At 38.0% G+C, this 23,049-nt stretch overlaps 2 protein-coding genes and 1 non-coding gene across 3 annotated transcripts in view; 1 reads left to right on the top strand and 2 right to left on the bottom strand.

The window, feature by feature from the left end:
• Positions 1-141: 141 nt before the first annotated feature.
• Positions 142-22,094, bottom strand: TIMM23B (translocase of inner mitochondrial membrane 23 homolog B). Its single transcript, XM_001366162.5, has 7 exons — positions 21,750-22,094; positions 20,274-20,332; positions 14,991-15,084; positions 14,774-14,858; positions 12,963-13,021; positions 11,563-11,673; positions 142-694 (listed from the first exon to the last, which is right to left on the bottom strand). Exons 1-7 carry the CDS (start codon positions 21,859-21,861, stop codon positions 579-581), a joined length of 636 nt encoding a protein of 211 aa, XP_001366199.1. The 5' UTR covers positions 21,862-22,094; the 3' UTR covers positions 142-578.
• LOC130456714 (small nucleolar RNA SNORA74) lies at positions 13,484-13,682 on the bottom strand. The gene has a single exon (XR_008915759.1). It is a non-coding gene; the product is annotated as a small nucleolar RNA SNORA74 (small nucleolar RNA).
• PARG (poly(ADP-ribose) glycohydrolase) overlaps positions 22,092-23,049 on the top strand; it is a 162,767-nt gene continuing 161,809 nt past the window's right edge. Inside the window, exon 1 of the mRNA XM_001372494.4 lies at positions 22,092-22,714. Coding sequence (XP_001372531.1) covers positions 22,453-22,714 — 262 coding nt within the window. The 5' untranslated portion in view covers positions 22,092-22,452. The remainder of the gene's footprint in view (positions 22,715-23,049) is intronic.

Genomic DNA, 23,049 nt, shown 5'->3' with positions numbered 1-23,049 from the left:
TCTGACTCCTAAATCAAGTTCTTTATTCTGACAAATGGTCTCACATATCACAATATTCAAACATTTCTTTTAAGCACTGAGGACAAAACATTTAACTATGAAAAACCCAAACTTTTACTGAATACCTTGGTTATGACAAACTTTTAACCAGTTACGCATCTTTATTTTGACATTACGGCATTTGGTTCTAGGAACACTCTTTATTGGGAATAAAGCAGTGTATTATAGTTCACAAATGTTAAATGAATAAAACCTTGTGATATAATGTTGACATTTCAGAAGTTCAGGGGTAGTTGGAGAGTAGACATGCAGCAGAGAATCTTCAAAGGAGAAAATGATGACTGTGCTACTCACTTTGAGGCATCAGATGCTTTTGGCTCCAACATTACTGGCCAGAATAAGTCCCAGTTCTGGTAGGCCAGTAAAGTGTGCCAGTGATCTTCTTGACAGTACCAAAGATCCTGTTTTGATTTTATACTAGATGTAGGTAGATCAGATATTGCCCCAAATTGATTTAAAAATCAACCTGGAGAACTTTTGCTGTGTCCTCTATTCATTCAGTTCTCACAGTCCAAGCTCTAAAGTGACTGTTGTGTCATGGAACCTTTCATGTGTTCCCAGTTGTTATATAATGCATATAGGCTAGTAAGGGTTAGCCCTGTCAGACCACCTCTTGCTACTCCACGAAGACCACCTGGAAGAAAACAGCAAAAGAAACAGATTAGTATCAGATTAGGTAAAAGCTACCTCCCCCCCATTTAAAAAGAAAACCATAGTTCAGCATCAATCACATCTGAAAGCATAGACAACATTCCACATCCATAATCTCTCATACTTTCTTGGGAGTCATGAGTAGTCATTATAAAAGGGAGAAAAGTTTAGTGCCAAAAAGAAAAACTAAAGTTGATATTCAATCCAGGAAATAATGAAAACTGAAAACATTTTTAAGATGAAGACACAGTTACCTTTTAAAGTTTAAAGTTACCTTTAAAAAGTTAATCACTCCCACAATATTTTCCCACTGAATTGCCCTTATTTTGAAAAGTTCAATTTTAATTTACTTCTTAGACCTGGTTTTCAACCTCACTAGTGTCAGTAACAGTTTGGAGTATTCTCTTAGGGTAACAGAGATTGCTTATCTGTTTTAAGTGACTGAATTCTTGGGGTGGGGATAATTTATGTTGTTAGAAATTGCCATTTCTAATTTTGAAAATTTTAGAAATGGCAATTTGTTATCACAATATTGGTGACACCAGAGGCCCAATAATGGATTAGGCAAGTATTAGGTTTGCAAAGGTCACTCCCCTCCATCAGTATTTTCAAAGGTCTTTTGGCAGCGTGCTACTCATAAAACACTCAAATGACAAGGCTTCCAAACACATAAGGCAAAGACCAACCTGATTTTTTTTAAGCTTTAAAATGCCAATATCATATAGTAAAAGTAATAGAAACAATTGGAGAAGACAAGGTAGTTATTTCAATGGAAAAAATACAATCAAATAGTATTTCTAAGTCTCAGCAGAGAAAATTTACCGAAGTCATTTTATGATATAAAATATCCCATAAACTAAATACACTTGAGTTAAAAACAGTCCCTTTTCATAAAATGGAAGTTCTCAAAGGCTATGCCAAGGGGGCATAAGCTTGGGTTAGCTCTGAAAAGCTTGAAGAATTTCAAGCTAGGGGCTAACTGAGGTCTTGACAGTGAGCCTTACTAAATTTAGAGATTCAATAGGTTGGCTGGTTTGGATTGGGGGTAAGGGAAGGGGGGAGGGAGGGGAAGCAAGCAGAACAGCCCTTGAAGGTTATTTAGCAAAGTTACAGAAAGACCGCAATCTGTCAGAAGAGGAAGTGCACCCACATGGACAGTATTATAGATTCTTTGGAATAGTTGTCCAAGCTGCAGCCTAGTTTTTTTCTCAACAATGTACTTTAGAACACTTGTAACACATTCATATCTAAGGAGTTCTCATACAAAAGTGTTTTTTAAAAAACAAAAACAAACCCCAAACCAACTTTTTGATTAACAAAAAACAACCACCTCCTCACCCACATTCACCCCCCCCCCCCCACTGCCATTTCATCTGAATCCTGTTCAGAGGTGAGCAGCATGTGATAGTGGTTGGTAATTTTGTCGATTGGAGTTTAGATCTTTCAAAGTTAACTTTACATTGCTTTTATTCCAGTTCTTTGTCACCATAAAAAGAGCTGCTATAAATATTTTTATACATATGGGTCCTTTTTCTTTGATCTTTTTGGGATACAGACCTACTCGTGGTACTGTTGGGTCAATGGGCATAGTTACAACTGCTTTCACAAATGCCAACACCAGTTCACAGCCTCATCAATAGTGCTAGTATACCTGTTTACCATCATTTCCTTTTTTTTGCTAATTTCACCAATCTGAGGGGTGTGAAATGGAACCTCTATGTTGCTTTAATTAGCATTTTTCTAAATGAGTGAATGAAGTTTTTTTTCCCCCTTATGGCTACTGATAGGGAGAAATCAGCCCAGGCCAGGTGAAGACTTTGGCCTCCCTAGAACACTGTGCTCTGTGTCACTGCATCTTCCTGAATTCGAAGGGCAGAGGCAGTTTCTTCTTTGTTATCCTGAATATATAAACATTTTCTCACTGGCAGGGCCGTCTCTATTTCCCTGTATATATCAGTCTACCCAAACTACGCCACTGTCAGTAATGGTGAGAGAAGCACTCATGATGTCCCAAAGTGCAGTATGGTATGTGTGAGCTGTATTTTACTGGGTGTGTTGCTAAATATTTAAGTTATGATTTAATAGACCCTTTTACATTTGTCTTTTTATGAAGTGTCAAAATTGGTTTCTATTTTGCTGCTAATCATGAACCTCATAGCAAAATTCACATGAAGATACCCCACGTGTGGAGATAGCATTTTGGTAGAGGACGAGTGGCACATGCTCACTCCAATAGGAACATCTTTGCCAGAATGGACGTGCATGTGTGCCACAAACGACAAAAAACAGATGACTGGATGCATGTGAATGAACACTGGGCCATCCACTCACTGAATTTTACCCTGTTGCTTGCTTCCTTTCACATACTAATAAAGTGGAATTTGACAGAGAAAAAAAATCTTTGGTTATTACCTGCTGAGGAGTTGCTAAAAATTGGAAAGGGAGGGAACAGGAAGTCAAAAGAAGACTGGTTTAAATTCCCTATATACTTTTACAGCTATCCAAGTAAGTTCGGATTATTTGTTCCAATGTAACTGAAGAGTGTCTGAGCTAGATAAGACAAGATAGTTTAAAGGCAAAATGGGGAGATTCAGATTTAGTTACAGTCTTACTTTATAAGAAACTGATGACAGACTGTACCAGCAACAGTTGATTAATCTAGCCAAGTTGTTCAGAAGGAATATTTCAAAGCAGACACAAGTCCACTTCTGGAAGGGATGTCTCCCAAGCTGGATTCATTAGATAAAGGACCACTCCCTTCTGTCACCCTGGTTCTGTTAGCTTCTGATAACCAATCTGCTTCAGCTCTTCTTAGGCAATCTAAATTTCTTTATTATCTCTCTGTGTAGAAGCTACAGAATCCAACTTTCAATAGTTTTCAAATTTATGGGTAGGATTAGAAACCAAACCAGTAAGAGTCAACCAGAAATGAAGGCAGATGAAAAGTGGACCAGTCTATTAAAATATGAAGACACTTTCCCAAAACTGTGCTTTCTTTTTTTATTCATTTAATAAGAATTTGGCTTTAGTGTACATTTAACTTGTAAACCATTTTTTCTTAAAGGCCAGGATTACTAGAAACGTTTGTAAATTTTACTGTTAAAGTGGCAATAAACTGGAAAACATGGGAATAAAGCTATTCAGACATATGAAATGGGATTAATAAAATGTTTAGTCATCAGACCTCCATTCTGAGTCATCTGCAGGGATCTATGAAGTATAACTACTTGGATCTAAGAAAAACCAAAAAGGGCAGTGCTACAGATCCTTCAACTTGCAAATAAACACTCATTAATAATGACTGAACCCCCTGAACCTTAACCATTATGGTTTAACTGGATTAACCTTTAAGTTTGGCCACCAGCCTGAACAAGAATCTGCACAAATAATAAAGTAATTAGTTTGTGTAACAGTTGGACTTTGAATGTTACCAAAGGATGTTATTCTCTTTGGTCCCTGTGGAAAAGCTTTTTAAGATTAATGTTAACACTGGAAAAAACTAAATTAAAATGTGGCAAATATGAGGGTAGGTAGTAGCAATGATCATAATTTTATTTTGCTGCTTTCTTAGATGAGAAAGGAACCAAGAAGTTGTTCTCTGGAAAGCTTGCTACTTTTGGGCAAGTGAATGTATCTACGCTCAAATCAATGAAGCTACTTCTCTGGAAGCAGAAATGAAAAAGTTTAGTCTAAGAAGCTATACCAACAGATTGTAGTGAAAGATTTCATAAGCATATGCACTGCATGCTATAGTGCTGGATACAGTTGATGGAAAACTTTTTCCTGACCTTTTAAAGGCCCAATGTTTTCTGATCTTACTCCCCTGGAGGCTATCACTCAGGTTACCAAACTCATCTGTCCAAAAGCCTGTCAAGGCAGGTCACGAGGCAGAAACTGTTGCACTGTCCCCTTCCCCTGTTAACAGCCTAGAGTCACTTAAAAGACAGCATCTTTGTTCTGAGCTCTCAAGATTTGTGGGAAATTTAAAAATACACAACAACAACAACAACAACAACAACAAAACACCTTCCCCTTTGGAAACTGTTAAAATGTCCTGTGACACCCTCTAACTCAAATGACAAATGTTTAATAAACTGCATCTAAATCTATCTACAAGTATGGATTGTCTTGCACATGAAGCAACTTCACATGACAGTTCTCCAAAGGTCAATCTCCTCAAAGCAAAGAGTCTAAATACTAAAATATCCTTGGGTCTAACTGAAAATGATATTGAATTTGATTTCAAAGATTAAACATTTCTCAGGATTTGGATTATTTTAGAACCCCAACCTCTCACCCGGGAAGGAATAATTGTTTTCTCCCGTCTCTTCACATAGCAGTTTCATGCACAGGGTATTCTACTTAAACACACCATCTCACTTATGGAAGGAATCACTTCAAGAACGTTTGAATGTGCTTTAATTCAGTCTTTTAATGCAGACTATTTCTCACAAAAATCAAAGTAACAGCTACCATTTGGAATGTAAAAAATCCTTAGTCTTATGTGAAGACATGTCTGTTAAACATCAGGGTAGCAATGGGAAGTTTCAGAGGTTGCTCAGAACTATAAATAGGATTTAATCCCACTCAAAGCCAAACTGCTTCCTGAAAGACAGTAGCAGCCCCTTTTCAAAACCACATAATGGAACCCAACTTGGTATTTTGGATGTTGTAATGGGAAATAAATTGCCACCAACACTCACATGACTATTTAGCATATGAGAAAAAGATCAGATGTTTGTTAAATCACTGACATTTATAAGTCCCATTTGGAAGAGAATGGAATACTACTGTTGGAGATGTTATAAAAGAGATTCATCCATCATGTGTATGGTATGGGCAGGTTGGACTAGACTTTATAGAACCCTTAAACAACTCCAAGAGACTATTTAAAGAAGATTTATTACTTCTATAGATACATACATATGTCTATATATCAATTCCTTCTATTAAAGCCCTACTCTGATGCTTCATCAAGGTATAGGAGTAATTTAAGGGAGAGAAAGATCTGGCAGGGCTAAAGCTGCCGGGAAACCTTAGGATGTGGACCATAAAATGTTTGCCTCTCAATCAGCTAAGCTAAAAGAGTCTTCACCAAGCTGGCTTCAGGGTGGTCAATTCTTTGGCCATAACACTTTCAGACAATCTACTAAGATGTATTGGAATTGTGATCTCTGTTAGAGGAAAGTGTATGTATACTGAAAAAAATCATGGGGGCAGCTAGTTAATAGCAGGTAGAAAACCAGGTCTGGAGACAGGAGGACCTGAGTTCAAATGTAGTCTCAGATATTTCTTAGCTGTGGAATGCTGGGGAAGACACTTAACCCCAATTGTCCAGCCTAGCTCTTACTACTCCTCTGTGTTGGAACCAAAATTGATTCTCAGATAGAAGGGTTTAAAAAAAATCATGAATTCAGAAAGCATATATTTACCCAATCATTAATAACAACAAAACCCCATCTAAGGACCTCATCTCTTATTTTCTTCTACTTCAGATCCCGCCAATAATTATTTGGTTAATTTATTGACTAATATATCTCACCATTAGGTAAATGGCAGTGGCACAACTGAAACAAGATTGTATTAGTAGTAAGGAAATGTGCATTTGAATCCCAATCCCAAACTTGCCAACTAACTCAACTTAATATTAATGATAGTAATAGTAGCTAATAGTTATGTAGTGCTTACTATATGCCAATTGCTGTGCTAAGAAGTTTACAAATATTATCTAGTTGATCCTTGTAACAACTCTGGGAAGTATCATTATTAACTTTATTCTATAGATGAAGAAACGGGCACATAGAAGTTAAATGATTTGCCCATGGCTACACAACAGTAAGTAGCTGAGATCACATTTGAACTCAGGTTTTCCTGACTCCAGACCTGGTGCTCAATTCACTGTACCACCTAGCTGCCTCTTGGAATCTATTTCCCCATCTGTAAAACAGATAATTTTGCAAGGTCATTTTCTATTCTGATAGTTTATAAATTTAAGTTCTTAGAAGCAGAACACAAAAAACTAAGCTATGAGATTAGCCTTCCCAAAAAGATCAGGGTGAAGCAAGGATGCCCGTTACCACCTCTATTATTTAACATTGCACTAAGCTATGAGATTATGTGACTGCATTTGAGAGAGCTCACTAAGCTTCTCTTATTACTTGAGAAATAGGGCAATTATATATGCAAAACAGATTTTTGGAAATGCTAATGATAAAATTTTCTTGCCATATAGGAAATATCTCATAAAGCATAATTAGAACCTTTAGTTTTATATCCTTTAATTGACATGTTGAACTTCTATCTTTAAGCTATGCTTTATGATAAGGCATTAGAATTTTGTAATAAAATTTTGATACCCTTTATATTTGGGAACATAATACTTATGTAAGAATGTATTACACGTATTTACCAGGTAGTAAGGTACAATATTTGCTATCTTCAAAAGTATCGACATACTATTTTATGTCAAAATGCCATGTTAGATTTATAAAAGTATATCTAATCTGAGACATTCCCCTAAAAGAGGATATAGGTTTGGGGATACTGGCAAGAGAAAAAAGTTTGTATTTCTTAAGCCAAATGATGTCTCAATATTAGGAAATATGAAATGGAAATAATGTTTAGTGTGGCTATAGAAACTCAAAACACTGACCCACAGATAATTTGGTCCTGGCTTAATTTGGCTCCCAATACATTCAACACACAAGCCCTCTGCATTTTTGACTTTGCAAATGGTCTTTCATATATTACAGCTAATGATGAATGGGAATTTGAGTTTTAGGTGTAGCAGGAATACAAACAGGCAATTTAACTTGGATTTAAGCTTTAGAATAAGGGATTAGTCATTCTGACCTTATCTTCACTGAAGGTGCATTAATAGAATTCTATGGAAACAGGCTTTTTGTCATAATTTCTTATTTAAGGAAGTAAGGCTTTCATTATTATAGGAACAGCTGATTCCTACTCACTGTACTATTTCTACTAAAATCCCCCTCAAAGACAGTGAATTTGAGACAACTGAAGAAAGCCATCACATTTAACTCAGTGGTTATGGAATTTCCAAGAAGAAAATAAAATGATCAGTAAAAGCATGACAATTCTTAGGCAGAGGAAGAGATAGTAACATTGAAAAAGGCTAAGGGAAGAATCTCAGCAGAACACAGGCCTCATTGGCTGCATTATATGCTCTCTAGTCCTGGGACTTCATCTGAATCCATCCTCTACCTATTGGGGGTGAGGGGTGGGGGAGGGAGAAGGGGGGTGGGGGAGAAAGGTGTGCTCGGGGCGTTGTAGCCCTTCCAATACCTTAAGAGAACTATTCATGAACTGGTAAGGCTAACAACAATCCAATCATTCCATGATGAGTGTTTCTAACAGAGCTAGGTTGGTTCTCTGACAAGAGTCCCTTCTAGGTTCAGCTGTAGCGCTGACTCCTTCATAAGACCTTTCCTGAGCCTCCCAGGTGTTGTTCTCCCCCTCCTTGTTTTCTCAGCTGTGTCCATGTTATGCTTCACCCTATCTTTCTAGCCTCACTGAATATTACTTTTCTTTCAACAACTGGTTATAGCCAAATTAGCCTTCTCTTTATTTTGCACACACAACACATTCTCATTTTTTCATTTCTTATGCTTTTGTCCTGGCTGTTTCTTATGTACTCCCTCCTTTCCACCTCTGCCTCAAGCAATTCCTCTCTTCCTTCTAGATGCAGCTCAATGATGACTTTATACAGAAAACATTTCCTGATCCTCCCAAATGCCAGTGTGTACCTTTCCAAATATCCTTTAATTTAACTTTTTATTTGGTCTCTTTATACTTTTTTTGCCTTCGTTACAAGTTTGGTTCCTTAGAAGGAAGGATTGTTTCATTCTTTGTAACTATACTTCTAGGGTCTGGCAGAGTGCTTAGTACAAAGGAGGTACTTTTTCATGATAAATAAATGATTGCTGGCTAATTGATCCAAGTTATTCTAAAACAACACAAACTCAGCTCAAATTCTATGGACTTCAATATGGCCAAGTGGTCTTAAAGTATTTACATTGATTGTATCTATATTATGGCTAATGTACATATGCTATCTCTATCCCTGATAGTTTTCTGAGGACAGAAAGCATATCTTTATATGTTCCCTAGCACTATACATTACATGAGGTAATTTAAAAACAATTACCGTGAATATGAATCACTAAAATTCATTATTAATCTAAATAACCTGTATTTTATTACCCTTCACTAATGACAGTAACCCTAATGATTCACTCAGTGTTATGGCTTTCAAGGAAACAAGATAAGACTTAAAACAAAAAAGGGCATTAACTAATTCCTATCTCAAATAAATCTTTGCTATTTTTATTATATTTTGGCTTTGTGGGGCCCTGGTTAGAGATTACTGTGTAACTGCAGTTGAAGGAAATGTCAGTAAGGACAAAGCAAAACATATTCCCCAATCTTTTCCCTTCTCCCAACATAAGAAATGAAATTTTGAATAGAAAATACTAAGCTTTACAAGAAAAGCATGCCACAACAATTAGTATCTCTGATCAGATGTGAAACTTTGGACCAGCATCCAAATACCTAGGATCATGGCTTGGGATAGTGGCCCATTCTATGAGAGAAGGCTATTATTCCCACTTTACTGTTAACAGACTCCCTGAAACCGTCTCCCCCATAGTTTTAAGATTCACACTTGAGGTCTGAAACCACTTTGGTTCTATTCTATACTGTACTTCTCTCTTAAGCTTTATACCTTACCTAGGAGTGGAACCATTATAGAATTTCTGAACTTGCCAGGCCGTCATTTTAATTTGTGCTTATTTGTAAAAGTAAAACCACAACCATAACCTATTATCCTTAAAACAAACAAAAAAACCCCATATCTTTTGGTTTAGAATCAAGGTCAAAGAGCAGTAGTGGTTATGCAATGGGGGTTAAGTGATTTGTCCAGTGTCTGAGGCCATATTTGAACCCAGGACCTTTGGTCTTTAGGTCTGGCTCTAAATTCTCTGAGGCACCTAGCTGCCCCTATCTGTTATCTTTGAATTAGAATACCACAGCCTTGCATTTTCTCATAATACAAATCAAAATGCATCAATTTATTAGGCCATTAAACAGAATACACCAAATGGTGATGGATCAATGTTGACTCCTATTACTGAACCAAAGCAGATACTTATCACTTATTTATAGAAGTACTTCCCAACACTAGTGCTAGTGGTCACCATAGTACTGACAATGATAAGTAAATCAACAGAGAGAAAATTCATTTCCTCACCATAACACTTTCACAGGCATAAGCCTTTAATGGACTGCTGACAGCTATCCGACTGTGTCAAAGAACTGAGACAACCTCTAAGTTAGAAATACTACTCTAAAATTTTGTTTTGGGGTAACACAAATTCTTCTTAATCACAGGTGTTCTAAAAAACAACCCTAAAATCCTAAATACTGTTCCTCAAAACAAAACTCCCAAAGAGTGATCTAGGAATATTATAAAGAAATCCAAAGTTTTACATATATGTGTGGATTGCTGAAAAATAAACTTTGTGATTTTAAACCATCTATGTAATTTTACATTTTCTATTATTCTAGTTTTTATAGGTGAATAAAAAGATTGTTCACAGAAAACTGGAAATATTCTGAGCACAGAAGCAAAAATAAACATTTCATGGAGCATTGGCTCATCTCATATGCAACATAATACTTATAGCAGAGGATGAGGAAGTAGAGAATTTTTATGAAAAACTTAATAAATCTCAAAATTAAATCAACATAGGCTTTTCATCTTGGTGATTTCAAAGCAAGGGTAAAGGGAAATATTAAAGAGCAAAGTTAAAAGGAATAAAAATGAGGAAAACCAGGGTATGGTGTATATTTACAATAACTCTATAAACTAATTTAAACAAGCTGGGGATGGGAAATGGATGAAGAAACAAACATTAAGACACATTGGAAAGCTCAATGAGAAAGCATTTTGTCTCTTGCCACGATGAGAGCTATGGAAGCCAGTGGTAAAAACAAACATAGACCCAAATAAACTAAAAAATAATCCCAAGGTAAAGAATGAAGCTGGGAGATGAAAACATGAAAAGTGTGTGTGTGTGTGTGGGATTATAAAGGTTATAAAAACAGATTCTTTTCACTATCAAAGTCAATGAATCAAAGTCCTCATAGTGAGAGAGAAGAATAACTGATGGGAGGATACATGCTTTGTCCTTATCCATAATTTATGGTAACACACTAGTTTTTAAAGACCACTTACTATGTGCCAGACCCTCTACTAAGTGCTTTACATGAAGAAACATAGCCTGTCCGTATGATGGATTGGCATGCCATTGAGGGCTTATAATCAGCATTTCTAGAGATCACTATTTTCCTCTTCAGGGTGCCCTGCTGACTCTTTTAGACTTTCTCTATGATACCCCAGAAACCTCTACTTTGGAAGCTTACTCCACTTCTGGATTTCACACTTTGGAAAAATGCCGTGCCCCCCACCCCCTTTTCTCTTTCTTCACCCCCAAATTTCTTATGAGGGTTTTTCAGCTTTACCAAACAGAATGAAAACTTCTTGAGGACAGGGCCTATCATTCTTGATTGGATTTAGAGGGAGGAGTTAATAACCACATTGACTTGAACAGACCCAGTAAATGATCAAAGAAGCAGTCCAACAATCAGCCATGCCAATCACAAAAGCCAACACCAGAATGAGAATTCCTTATCTTCTTTTGTTTCATAAACAGCCTAAAGTCTGAAATTTGAAGCAGTGATCATACAAACTGCTTTCTGAAAACAGTAGATAGCCATACATCGAATAATCATAAACTAAATTTCAATTCCAACCCTAAAATCACTACCTACCTGTACATTTATATAACATTCCTGTCATGGTCCCAGCTGCTACTGTATTGATGTCATCTTCTGCACCTCGTGTTTTTTCTATGACAACACCAAATGCACTGTAGAGCAGAGCTGGGAAGGGAATAGGAATGAACAGTGATCTATAAGAACTGGACTTCTTTATAGTATTCAAAGCTTTAATGAGGACTTCTTAACACTATCCAAAAAGATGATTCGTTAAGTATGGTACTGTTCTGGGACTGAAACATTGTTCATAATATTTATTATAAAAGAATCACATCTTTTTCATAAGCTCTCTATATAAGTGGGTCTGAATGTTATAGTCTTAAGATCTCTCACCAACTCAATGACAATAAAAGTGTAAGATTCCCTTTCCTGGGGGCAGCTGGGTGGCTCAGTGGATTGAGAGCCAGGCCTAGAGATGGGAGGTCCTAGGTTGAAATCCGGCCTCAGCCACTTCCCAGCTGTGTGACCCTGGGCAAGTCACTTAACCTCCATTGCCTAGCCCTTACCATTCTTCTGCCTTGGAAGCAATACACAGTATTGATTCCAAGACGGAAGGTAAGGGTTTAAAAAAACAAAACAAAACAACAAAACTCCTTCCCCCCCCTTATTTTTCTTTATGTGTATAGTTACTTATAAAGGAACTATTTTCTTATGTTTAGTCTGATTGTGACATGCCAGTGAATCTAATCCAGTAAATTAAAAAAACATCATACTGCTAGAAAAAGAGAGAAGATTTGATTAATGTATCACATCTCACAATAAGACATTTTGATTTGAACTGACTTCACTTATTAATATAGGTTATAACGTAAGTTTTCTTCTTAAGTTTCTGGGCATTTTCTTTGGCTATTCATCATGCCTGGAACACTCTTCCTCCAAGACACTATCTACTGATTTCCTTGACTTTGGAAAATAAGTCCAAATAAAGTCCTATCTTTTACAGGAAACCCTTTTTAGTTTCAATTAATTTCAGTGACATTCCTCTCTTTAATTATTTCCTATTCTTCCTCCAACCTGCACTGAAATAAATTCTATCCAACCAGGGAGTTTCAGAAAAAGTGATGCCACCTGGGTTATAAAGTAGGGATTGAGGAAGCAAGAGTCTCTCTTGGCTAGTGAAACAGACAAGAAGTGAGAAGCAAACTTCAATTGGCCACGTGACTACGTGCCTTTTCTCTCTCCAATCTGCTTTCACTATCTAATAAATAATTATAAATTAATATATAGTCTCCAGAGAATTTAATTCTAACAGAGAAACAGAAAGAGCACAGGGAACCTGTAATTTGTTTTGAAAATTTTTGTTTCACATTAAGACTAAAATCTAGCCATTCTTAAACTTTCAAATGATGCTTACATTATCTAATTTGTCATTACCACACAACACTTCTACTTACCCAGAGAGCCCAGAGTATTAGCCCATAGTGCTCCTTGCCTGGTTACCATATTCAAAATCCTATTGAGAAAGAGATAAAAAAGTCTCATTGTTTAGGTTCATCATTATTTTAGAGAACACAAATATTAGATCCATTAAAACTTTGAAACACATGTCTTTGATTTTGACAATTTTCTTTTTTAAATTGTCTAAATTCATTTGTATCAATTAAAAGACAGTTTCACTTTTGAATTTACAGTAGCTATAAGTCAGATGTCATTGATATTTCCAATTACTCAGGAACTGCAGAAAGCCCTTATAATATTTGCAGACAGTCCTTGACTACATGGTTACGAAAACAAGAATGGAATATATTTCTAAAACTGGATTATACAAATAATGTCACTCAAAAAGCCATTATTACTATGAGAAGCTAGCTTGAATTCCTTTTTTTGAGTTACAACATAGGATCAAAAGATGAGTGGTCAGTTTGAGATTAAAACAAAACAAAACACTATAAGTACATATAAATTTATCAAATTTTGTGTCTGCTTCCCTACTAGCACTGGTCAGAATGGCTGCTTAGCACACTCTCAAGGAAGCACAGTCCCTCTCTGCTGATACCAGGAGTCACTAGAACAGTGATGGTGGCCATCAGATTAAGAGGACAGGCTATTAATCTACCAGTTGTGTAACACTATCACAGGAATGGCAATGTCCTGGACAGCTGACTACCACTGGACTTCATAAGACTAATCATGTGACCACAGTAAAACAACACATTCATGATTACCACACTCAACTAAAACCAGTTTGTTTTCATTGATTTGTAAACTGTAAAGTTTCTATAAGTGGTAGTCAAAGTATTAATAAAGACAACTACAGTTACCTGTGATAAAACTGAAATGTAAAGGAAGTTCATAATTGGTAGGTTGTAAATCTACTATAACATTCTATCTATTTTGTTTTCAGTATAATACATTTCTCTTTAAAGTTTTAAAAGTACTTCCACATCTTTAATTTCATTCTTGGTCCTGGTCTCATTTAACTGTTTATTTGTTAAAAGCACCCAAGTAAAGATTCCATTATGATGATGGAAAAGATTTATCAAATAATTCCAAGTTGCCCTAATTTCTTTTAAGACCATCTGCATTCTGAACACAATTGCTATAAATGTCATGCCCCATTCCCAACAGAATTCTTTAATATCTGAATAAAAAAGAAAATAGGTCATGTTGTATTTTTTACATGCTATAAAAGCAAAGATGGCTTTCAAGGAAATGACCTTCAGAAAGTTTCAGGGTCTTTGTACAAAACTAGGATGCTTACTGCCCCCTGGTGGCTGAACTGAGGCCAAGTATAAATGATTTTTTAAACAAAAGCTTTCAGAAAAATCTTTCAAAAAGTTGGTCCTTTTCTCAAACTTATTTTTTTTTGTAATCTATATAATTTTATTTAGATCTCCCTGTAACTATAAAAAGTAGATGCAGGTGTCCAAGAAATTATAGTCTGTCCATCACTTGATAAAATACCTAAAATTCATTACATATCATTCTAGTAATGAGAGCAGTTGAAGTTGAGTTAGGAAAGGCTATATTAATAGCACTGACTCTTAAGTTGTTCTTTGTTGAAACAGAAGCAAAGACACTCAAATTCCCTTTGTTTCCTGAAAATATTTTTAATGATATCAAGAAAGAAAAATTTATAAAAACCCAAGTCTAATGATTTTATAATGAAAAAACTTAAATGATCTATAAGCAAACTTTTGGAAGTCATATAAACTAATAACAAAGTTGAATTATTTAGGTATTATGACATCAAAAAAGGACTCACTGTACATTTCGTGGCTTGGACCAGGACATTTTTTGTGTTTCCTTCAATCCCAGTCTTAAACCATTCATTGCTCCAAATGCAGCTCCTAAAGAACCACAATATTAACAGAATTGAGAATCAATGCTACCACTTCAAAATTTGTAATAGTTTAAAATCATGTATTATACAACTTTGGGCCCAAAATATAAAATAACTACACGTGAAGATGTATAGCTACCTGTTATACAGCATCCTCCAATGGTAAAAAAGGCCAATTCAAACCTGCCCCGTGTTTTATTGGCTCCAGTGGGTAAAATAAACTCATCTGTGTCCTAAAAGATGAAAAATGAAAACAAATTTTATTCTGCTTCTGGAGACATACATATTTACCAAAGTTCTTTTTGATTTTCCAAAAGAAATGTTCAAAGAACATGAAAATCTAATTAAACTAAGTCTAACTAGGAAAACATCCCACTAGCTTGGAGGTCAGATTTCTGACAACTTCAAATGCATGGAATCCTGAAAGAAGAGAAGCAAAATACATATCACAAAATTATGCTCTTTAAAATTTAGGAGGTAATTGCTCATGGTTAGGCTGAGCTAATACAAAAATGACAATCCTATCTAAATCAATTTACTTATTCAGTGCCATGCCAATAAAACTACAAAAAAATTTATTTTTATGGAACAGTGATGGCAATCCTTTTAGAGACCAAGTGCTATGCCCTGCCCCACCACCTTACCCCACACAGGAGAGGGAGAAAGAGTTCCCATTGGGCTGCTGGGCAGAGGGGTGGTGAAATGAGGAATGTCCTTAACCTAGGTGGAGAGTGGGAGGGGAGTAGCACTGCCCAAGTCCTTCTCAGGGGGGCATGCATGTCCACAGAGAGTGCTCTGCATGCCATCATTGGCACCCATGCCATAGGTTTGCCACCACTGTTATAGAACTAGAAAAAAATAACAAAATTCATCTGGAAGAAATAAAAGATCAAGAATATTAAGGGAACTAATGAAAAAACAAACCAAAAAAAGTGAAGGATGGTAGCCTAGCAGTACCAGATCGGCTCTGCTATATTTATTATAAAGCAGTAATAACAATATAGTTCTAAGAAATAGAAGTATGGATCAATGGAATAGAATAAATAACCTCAGCAATCTAGTGTTTGATAAACCCAAAGATTCCAGCTTTTGGGATAAGAACTTGCTATTTGACAAAAATTGCTAGGATAATGAGAAGAGAGTATGGCAAAAATTAGGTACAGATCAATATCTCACACCCTATACCAAGATAAGGTCAACATGGGTATATGATTTAGACATAAAGGGTAATAGTATAAGTTAATTAGGGAAACAGATTTGTTTTACCTGTCAGATCTATAGAGAAGGGAAGATTTTATGACCAAACAAGAGGTGGTGACCATTACACAATGTAAAACAAATAATTTTTATTAAATTAAAAGTTTTTGCACAAATGAAACCAGTGCGCACAACCAGTTAGAAGGGAAACTGGGAAATCTTTTTTGTAACAAATTTCTCTGCTAAAAGTTTCATTTCTCAAATATATAAAGAACTAAATCAAATTTATAAGAGTATAAGCTATTTTCTGATTGACAAATTGCCAAAGGATATAAGCAGTTTTCAGATGAATTCAAAGGTATCAATAATCACATGAAAAAAAAAAATTCTAACTCCCCCCTAAATAGAGAAATGCAAATTAAAACTGAGGTACCACCTCATACCCATCAGATTGGCCAATGATAGTAAAGGAAAATGATAAATATTGGAGGGGATATGGCAAAATTGGGACATTAATGCATTGCTGGTGGAGCTGTGAACTGATCCAAGCATTCTGGAGGGCAATTCAGAATTATGCTCAAAGGGCTAGGCTATAAAACAAAGCATACTCTTTGATACAGTAATACCGCGACTAGGTCTATATCTCAGAGAGATTAAAAAAAAAGGGGGGGGGGGTAAGGAGGAAGTACTAATACAAAAATATTTATAGCAGCTCTTTTTGTGGTGGCAAAGAATTGGAAATCAAAAAAGGATGTCCATCAATTGGGGAATGGCTAAACAAATTGTGGCATATGATGGTGATGGAATACTGTCTGTGCTGTAAGGAATGATAAATACGATGAGTTCAGAAAGAGCCTGAAAGACCTGCATGGACTGAGTGAAATAATCTGAAACAGGAAAATATTGTACACAGAAATAGCATTATTGTGAAATGATCAACGATGATAGCTATTATCAGCAATAAGATGATCCAGGATATATCTGAGGGCTTTATGACAAAGAATGCTATCTACCGCTAGAGAAAGAACTGTTGGGAGTCAGAATGCAGAACAAAGTATACGAATTTTCAGTTTTGGGGAGGGTTTATGTTTTGGAGTTTTGGTTTTATAAGATTACTCATACATGAAAATGAATTATCAAAATATGTTTGTATGATAACATATGTGTAATTCAGATCAAATTGCCTTCCTGCACCAAGAGGAAGGAAAGGGAAGAGGAGGGAGATAAGTTTGATCATATAATTTAGGCAAACTTGTGTGGAAATTTATTATATGCAATTGGCAAAATAAATAAAACTTAGGAGGGAAGAGACATGCAAAATTATTGGTTTGTTTTCCTTAGATGCTACTTGTTATAGGGAGGGTTCTATTCTGATATAAAATGGTAAAGATGTGAAAGCAATCTAAAAAAAAAAAAACCTTGAAATTTAGAAAAAATGAATTTAGAATAGCTCCTCACTCAGAACATATTCAACCTTACTTATGATTACTTGTTGAAACTTGTGGGATTTCATCAGTCTATAGAACAGGAAAAAAACCAAATCAGAATGGGGTCATGGAAGTGTTAGGGAAAGAACATGATGGTCAAGAGAAAGCTGGGTTCAAATCCCACATCTGATTCCTAGTCTGAGATCACAGAAAGTCAATCACCTAATCTGTTTGAGCCTCAGTTTTCTTGCCTCTAAAATGGGGATATAATGCTTATAAATGCCTAGTTCACATGGTTTTGGTAAAGATTAAGTGAGATAATTTACTTAAAGTGGCCTATGTGTCATTTATTTCTGTCATTAACAAATATCATCAGAGGCAGGAAGACTAACAACGCCAAGAAGCAATTACTAGGAAAAATTAAATTGAGAAAAAGATAACAAAAACGGTACTGTTTGCAGAGCACCATACTTGACACTGCAGGCACTATAGATATATGCATTTCCTTTTTATTTATTAATTCAACAAAAATGTATGGAGAGATCCCTGTGCACACACAATACAGAGTTCTTTAAAATGTAAAAAGCATTGCCAAGAACTATGAAAAACCTGTGATCTAAAGTCATTTAAGCAGAGGTATAAGTAGGCCCCTATCTACTTCAAAGACCTTGAGAAAATCATGATATTGTAACAATACCATCACTGACATTCAGGATGTCCTTCAGCTGTTAAGATAAATTTATGTTCATGGAATCACATTGAAAGGGACCTCAATGCTAAAGTCTAATCCCTAAAAACAAGGAATTTGGGAGGTCATCAAGCCTTATGTGCCACTCACTCCCAATTTAGCACATTCCATGTGTGGATCACACTGATTCTTAGGAAGTTTTTCTGACATGAGGCTTAAATCTGTTCCTGCAACTTCTACTAGTTACTCCCAGGTCTGGTCTCTGGGGCTAAACAGAGCAAATCTAATCCTCTTCTACATGATAGCCCTACAACTATTTGCAGATAGCTACTACTATGTTCCCTTTTGTCTAGTAAATACTTGCAGTTCCTTCAACTTATCTTCCTATGACATAGATTCATTACCATACACTGATTTCCCCCCCTATCTTTACATATTAGAATCACAGAATATTGGAAAAGAATGGAAGCTTTAAATGGCCATCTCATCTAATAAATACCCAAAAGCAAAAAAATAAAAATAAAAAGGAAAGAAAAAAACATTTTTTAGGATGAATCCTAGATAACTATGCTAGTTTTAATTTATATATCCCTACTTCTGGAAAGAGTGGAAATTGTAAGCCAATAAAGTAGAAAGAAAAAATCCTAACTGCATCATCTAAGTAATTATGTATTAACAGGTAGCTAAAGATTCCAAGTAGTGAATTAACAATGATTCTTAAAAGTTTCATATAAACTTGGGAAAACTTGTACTAACCAATAAAGAGGGAAGACAGTAGAACCAAAAGAACAAATTATACAGTACCATATCATAAAAGAAAAATAACTTTGAAAGATTTAAGAACTTTGATTCAATACTCAGCCACAAATACCAGAGAATTCTTACCTACCTCCTAATGGAGGGATGACTGACTTTGGATAAATATTTTTGGTCCTGGTAAACAGATTTATTTTGCTTGACTATTTATTATAAGAATTGTGTTTTTCTTTCTTAATTTGGAGGCGGGGAGGGAGAAGGAAGCAAGAAACAATGTCGCGCCCCCTTCCGAGGAGTTGGATAAGGTTATTTCTTCCAAACCCTGCACTCTGCAGATGAATAGTGAGGTCCATAAATGTCAAACAATATGACAAAGTCCACAAAAGCAGTAAATGGAATATTCAGATGCTCCCCAAAGTCCTTTGACTATAGATCTTTCTTTCAAATTAATAAACTAACTTTTTTTTAAAAACCCTACTTTCTGTCCTAGTAACAAAGTCTAGGACAGAAGGACAAAGCCTTGGCATATGGGGATTAAGTGACTTGCCCAGTGTCGAACAGCTAAAAAGTGTTTGGGGGGTAATTTGAATTGTGATATGGAAATCACTTTAAAAGACTGATATATATTAATTTAAGGTCACCAAGGAATTCAGCTATGTAATTCCTAAATGAAAACTCAACTTTTTTATGGTGTTTTAATTACAAACAGGAGGAAGAAAAGTATTAGAGGGAGAGAGAAGGAAATAGGGCTTAAATACCCACTCTGCTAAAGCTGAGCCAAAGGCCCTGGATAGCGGAGGCAAAGAAAAGAGATCAGTCCCTATCACTCACCTGACCAAAATGGAGAAACAGTCTCAGGGCTCCTCCACACCAAGCACCAGGCTCCAACCACCACCCCCTCCTCCACACAGGAAGTCCCCAGAACTCCTGAGCTGTCCTCTACCTCACTTCCTGTGTCTCACCTGTGCCAATGGTGGCTCTAGCTTAACCCAGGACCACCCAGAGGTCTGTCCCCTTTGCACATGTCTGTTGAAGGCCATATTCTCAAATAATTAAATCTTGAGCTTTGCTGCAGCCTGTCCTAAATCCTGTTACCCTGAGTAGTGTGGAGATTGTAGTTTCCAAGACCTGATTCTGTCATTCCAAGTATCTCTATTGTTATTGATCAGGAAATAGCCAAATCCCATCCTCTAAAAAGAAAGGGTTGAGTAGTTTTGAAATTCACAGAATCCAGGTCATCTTGACTCCAGGGCTGGTGGAGCCACCTTGATGCCCCCAACATGTTAGTTTTTAAAAGTTTATAAAATCAGGCAGAATCCTAGAATAATCACATAATGTTCAGACTTAATCTTACCTGTATAAGATATCTGGGATCCACATTTAAATACGGAGACAGAGGACTCATACCAGTAACTAGAGAGAAAACATATTTTATCATAACCAAAGTCTTTGAACTGAACCATATTCTACTGTTATACAGAAGCAGCAAAGTGAAACATATGTAAATAGTTGGAGGAAAAAAATGGCTTTGAGTTATTCTTTTTTTTTTTTAAACCCTTACCTTCCATCTTAGAATCAATACTGAGTATTGGTTCCAAGGCAGCAGAGTGAAAGGGCTAGGCAAGGGGGTTAAGTGACTTGCCCAGGGTCACATAGCTAGGAAGTGTCTAGAGGTCATATTTGAACCAAGGACCTCCCATCTCTGGGCCTGACTCAATCCACTGAGCGATCCAGCTGTCCCCAAGTTATCCTTTTTTTATTTAAAAACAAAAAACAAACAAAAAAAACACCCCCAAAAAACTAGGTTTGGTTTTAGCTGATTAAATTATAGTATTATGAAGACTCTCTCCCAGTGCATTTTCAGATCAAATTTCATTTTTTTTTTCTAGTTCAAAGTCTCATAGCTGAATAACCCTTTGGAAAAAAAAAATGTAGTTTCCTAGGACTAAAAGAACAACTCAGGGCATTCCCCTCACCTTCATTACTACTCTCACCACCACCTTCACTTATATAAGTTCTCTTTTCTGACCCCCAAATTTGATCTCCATTACCTTTCCTTACAAATTACTACAGTTCTTATTGCCCGTGGACACATCTCAAGTCTAACTTCCACGATTTGTGTCTGGTTTCTGTAAATGAAACGCAATCTAAGCTTCTCAAGGGCAGGCACCACACTTTTGCCTTGATGTTCAAAAAGCCTAGCAATGTGGCGGATGTAGATGCTACTGGATTGGAGAAACCTTGATGCCCTCAGTGTCTGGCTGAAGGATTTGCACCTCCTCACTATGTGCTTTCTTTTTTTTTTTTTTAAACCCTTACCTTCTTGGTACCGTCTTGGAGTCAATACTGTGTATTGGCTCCAAGGTAGAAGAGTGGTAAGGGCTAGGCAATGGGGGTCAAGTGACCTGCCCAGGGTCACACAGCTGGGAAGTGTCTGAGGTCACATTTGAACCTAGGACCTCCCATCTCTAGGACTGGCTCTCAATCCACTGAGCTACCCAGCTGCCCCCTCTCACTATGTACTTTCTAAGAATGAAACGGGGTCACAAGCCGAGCTCTTCACGTGTTTCCGAGACCCTTCCCACACTTTTCATTTGGTCCCTCAAGATTGGGTGAAGGGATTCTCCTCTCCAAAGTCTAAGCTTTGCTTAGTGAACGCTCAACAGTCCTAAATCATTTGTGGGGCGGGACGAATAAAGAGGGGCCGCGCATTCAAAGCCTCCCCACCACGACCGCGGCAGTCCGCGGAGAGAGCCGCTGGACTCCTCGGCAGAGAGGCAAGATCAGCATGGGGGAGGGACCTCGAGTGGGCCTTTGGTCCAATACTCACGAGGAACTCCGGCCAAATCTGCGTTCGAGTAGCTCGGCCCGCCGCCGCTCCCACCGAAGAACCCAGCCAGGCCTCCCGAGCTCCTGTTGCTGTTGCCTCCGTTGCCCTCCATGGCCTCGCCCCTTTCTTCTAGTCCACTTTCCGCGGTCTTCGCTTCAGGCCGGGGACCTTGCGGCGGCGGTGGCAGTTAGTCAGCGTCACCACGCGGACGCTGACCGCGCTGCTCCCACCCCCTCCCCGGCCGCTGCTGGAGCCGCCGTCTGTGCTGTAGCCTCCGACTCTGCTGCCGCCACCGCCTCCTTCACGCGGTGACCTTCCGGGGCTCCTGGCGGCCGTCAAACAACTGGCATCCGCTTTACGACAACACACGGCACGGAATCCGGAAGCACTTGACGGCAGCAGGTCCGGAGGCGCAAAAGTGAAGGCTTCTGAAGCCTCGCCGCTACCTCTGCTGAGGAGACAGGGATTTACCGGGGTCGGAGGAAGAGAAAACGGGAGAATTTCAGAGCCCTCTGTTTCCCTTGGCGGGCCGAGAGAGTCATTGCGGAGAGAAAAGGGTACAAAGACACAGGCGCAGGAGAGGGCATGGTGTGGTGTGGGAGAGACGGCCGCCCGCCCCCACCCGCCGTCCCCCTCCTCCGGGCCGGTGAATGAAGCTCTCCGCCCGGGCTGGCCCGGGGGCTGCGCGCCGCGGGGCCCCAGCATGAGTGCGGGCCCTGGCTGCAAGCCCTGCAGGAAGCGAGCCCGTTGCGGCGCCCCGAAATCGCCGCCGCCCACAGCCTCAGATCCCCTGAGCCAGCCCGCAGGAAAGAGGCAGGTCTCGTCCTCCCTGGGCGATCCCGGGCAGCCCACTCTGTGCCCTCTCTGGCAGAGGACGCCGCCGTCGTCCCCTTCCACTGGCTCTCCAGGGCCAGCAGTGCCCCGGCTACACAGCGTCGACTCGGGCGGCAAATTGGGGAACAAAGGTCGGTGCCCCTAGCCCCGGTCCCTGGACGTTTCCTTCCCATTTTTCTCTTTCACTTAATCTCGACACTGAGGAGGACTCGGGGAGTCATTGGCGACCTGACGATTTTCACGAGCCCTTGTCTCCCTGCCTCAGGAACCGGATGCTTGTGCTATTTTCAGGGCACCTAAATATTTCCCGGTTAGGGTTGCCTTCCTGACCAGTTCTCAGCCGTTCCTTTTTCTTTGTAGTGGATATCGTGTATTAATGATGACAACTCTCTCAAGGGAAAAGATGAGAATTCTCTGATGTTGTTAGGCATATTTTGGAGGAAAAGACCCTTTTTCTTCTCATATT

Source organism: Monodelphis domestica, chromosome 1 (genome assembly GCF_027887165.1).
Source record: "Monodelphis domestica isolate mMonDom1 chromosome 1, mMonDom1.pri, whole genome shotgun sequence".
NCBI lineage: Eukaryota > Metazoa > Chordata > Mammalia > Didelphimorphia > Didelphidae > Monodelphis > Monodelphis domestica.
Note: the sequence above shows the minus strand (reverse complement) of the source record. Positions and strands in the feature narration are given on the sequence as shown.